The 2,877-nt window shown below is 62.4% G+C and overlaps 1 protein-coding gene across 1 annotated transcript in view; it reads right to left on the bottom strand.

Annotated features, from left to right (window-relative positions):
- The window catches only part of IGFALS (insulin like growth factor binding protein acid labile subunit), a 2,705-nt gene extending 845 nt beyond the window's left edge, over window positions 1-1,860 (bottom strand). The window contains 2 exon segments of the mRNA XM_035895596.1: window positions 3-1,031; window positions 1,845-1,860. Coding sequence (XP_035751489.1) covers window positions 3-1,031; window positions 1,845-1,860 — 1,045 coding nt within the window.
- Window positions 1,861-2,877: the final 1,017 nt, after the last annotated feature.

Genomic DNA, 2,877 nt, shown 5'->3' with positions numbered 1-2,877 from the left:
CTGGTTGTTGTTGAGGCTGAGGACCCCCAGCTGGCCCAGCCCATCGAAGGTCCTTTCTGCCAGGCTCCGGATCCTGTTGTGCCCCAGCTGCAGCTCCTCCAGGAACTGGAGGTCTTTGAAAGTCCTGGGCCTCAGGTTGATGATGGAGTTGGTAGACAAGCGTAGGACGTGCAGGCTCAGGAGGCCCAGAAACGTGTCATCAAACAGAGAGGTGAGCCGGTTGTGGGAGAGGTCCAGCCAGCGGAGGGACTTCATGCCCATGAAGGCGCGGGGCGCGATGGTGTTGATCTGGTTGTGGTTCAGGTACAGCTTCTGTAGCTTTTGCAGCTTGACAAAGATGTTGATCTTGATGCCCTTGAGCGCGTTGCCACTCAGGTCCAGCTCCTTCAGCTCAGTAAGGCTGCAGAAGAGCTGGTGCTGGAGGTAGGGGAGCTTGTTCCCAGCCAGGATCAGCTCCCTCAAGTTGGGCAAGTCATGGAAGACCTTGTCAGGCAGGACCACAAGCGAGTTCCAGCCCAGGTTCAGATACCAGAGGTTGGAGAGCCCAGCGAACAGCCCTTCCTCCACCTTACTGAAGTAGTTGTTGTTGAGGCTGAGGGAGACGAGGTTCTGGGTGTGCAGGAAGGTGTGGGGAGCCAAGTGCTTGAGGCGGTTGCGTTCGAGGTGGAGGTGGTAGAGGCTCCGCAGCCCGTGGAAGGCGTGCTGCTCCACAGCAGCCAGCTGGCTGCTCTGCAGGTCCAGAAAGTCTAGGGCTGAGAGGTTCCTGAAGGCAGCAGCCGGCAGCAGGGTGAAGTTATTGCTGTCCAGCCAAAGGGCTTTGGCGTTGAGGGGGATGTCCTCGGGCAGGCGCGTCAGGTTGCGAGCGCTGCAGAAGACATTGAGCTCCTCGCTGTAGTCATCCAAGCTGCAGGCGCAAGGGCTGGGGCAGCGGGGGGAGTCCGCGTCCCCCTGCTCCTTCAGGCTGTCCCCCCCAGGGGGCTGGGAGGCGGTGGCCAGCAGCAGGGCCAGGGGGAGCAGGAGGGTGACGCCTGCTGCAGGGCACAGAGGAAAGGGGACACCATCAGCATGGGGCAATGGTTGCCCTAGGGGACCCCCATGGGACCCCCCCTGGGTAGGACCCCCCTGGGTGCTGGGGGGGTGGAGGGGTCAGTCCCAGCCCATCGAGCACCCTGGGCTGCTGCAGGAAGTTTCAGAGGCTGGATCTACCCTCGGGAGAGGGCATGGGATCGCCCCCTGCTACTGCTGCAGCTCAGACCCCTTGGGTGCCCAGCCCTCCCCCCCAAATTCACCCCTTTATATTGCAGCAGCAGCTCCTCCCTTTTGTGGGGAAGCTCTGGTCCCCTCTCCTCCTCCTCCCCAGCTGCCTCCTCCTCACTGACTTGCTCTTCCTCGGAGCCAAGGGGTCTCAGTGCCGCAGCCCCTGCCCATCCCTGCAGCCCCCATCCAGCTTTGGCCTCTGCCCAGTGGTGCCTGCAAGTGCCCCAGGCAGCATGGGGGCTCCCAAAAAGTCTTATTAGTAGCAGAGGGGGGAGAAAAGCTAAGGGTGAGTTCAGCGCAAAGCCCCAGCAGAGTTTTTGGGTCTCCCCCCCAACCGCCCAAGGGGTCTCAGTGCCGCAGCCCCTGCCCATCCCTGCAGCCCCCATCCAGCTTTGGCCTCTGCCCAGTGGTGCCTGCAAGTGCCCCAGGCAGCATGGGGGCTCCCAAAAAGTCTTATTAGTAGCAGAGGGGGGAGAAAAGCTAAGGGTGAGTTCAGCGCAAAGCCCCAGCAGAGTTTTTGGGTCTCCCCCCCACCCGCCTGCCCTGCCTGCCCAGGGGGGCTCAGCAGGCAGGTTCCCTGGCCTTACCTTTGCCTGTGCTCATGGTGCCCCGCGCTCCCTCTCCGCTCTCTGGCCCCGCTGACTGCGCAGGGATGGATGGAGCAACCACCTTGACGCCTGTCCAGCCGCCCGCCCGGCCAGGCTTAACCCCAGCGCTGCTGGGATGGGACATGGGCTCAGCCCCTGGGACAGCAGGGCCGGGGTGAGCATCACCTGGGACAGGCTCCTGGCTTCTCCCCCGGGTCTGTAGCTGCCCCTGTGGCAGCTCGGGGAGGGGGGTGTGGAAGGAGATGCCCAGGAGGACAAGCTATGGCCAGAACGGTGGGCCTGGGGGAGGGTGGTCCTGCTGGAGATGGGGTTTGCGTGGGCAGTGAGGACGGAGGGATGGAGGGAGCAGCCTCACGGGATGCCCCACCGTTGTGCCCTGGGCCCCTGGAGGTCCCTGAGCAGCAGCACTGACCCTTCCTGCGGTGCCTGCCCAGCTCTGCCAGGGGTGCCCTGGGGTGTGCTCTGGCAGCAGGTCCTCATGCCGTGTCAGGACCCAAAAAACCCATGCTGGGGCTTGCAGCATCCATGTTGCACGGGGGTCAGAGGCATAGGGATTACCCTTACTGGGAGACAGGCTGAAGCGCCTGAGGATTTTTGGTGATGTGAGTGGGAAATGAGTTGGAAAATAGGAAAAAGCTCTTTTCTGTGTGGCAGTAAAAGCCTGGGGGCTGAACCCACAGCCCTCTCCTGCGGGTACAATCTGTGTCTTGGGTGGAGGTGGTGCTGGGAGTGCTGCTCAGCTCTGTGCCTTTGTGCCACGGGGGAAGCAGAGCACCTGGGTCCCACTGGCGAGGTGAGGGCTGCACCGGTCCCTCAGCTCCTCCACCAGCTCCACATAGGGTGGGATGATGGCAGATGATGCTCCAGGGCTGGTGGATGGCACTCTCTGCCTGGCAGCTCATCAAAACCACCCCAGGGAGGCTGGTGACCTCGTTCTGTGTCCCAGGTTGTTTCCCCACCAGTTCCAACACAGCTTCTGCAGAATCTTTTACCAGTTTCCAGGAAAGGGGGG

Source organism: Egretta garzetta, unplaced genomic scaffold, assembly GCF_000687185.1.
Source record: "Egretta garzetta isolate BGI_Z169 unplaced genomic scaffold, ASM68718v1 scaffold140, whole genome shotgun sequence".
NCBI classification, from domain to species: domain Eukaryota; kingdom Metazoa; phylum Chordata; class Aves; order Pelecaniformes; family Ardeidae; genus Egretta; species Egretta garzetta.
This window is presented reverse-complemented; position numbering and strand designations above follow the sequence as displayed.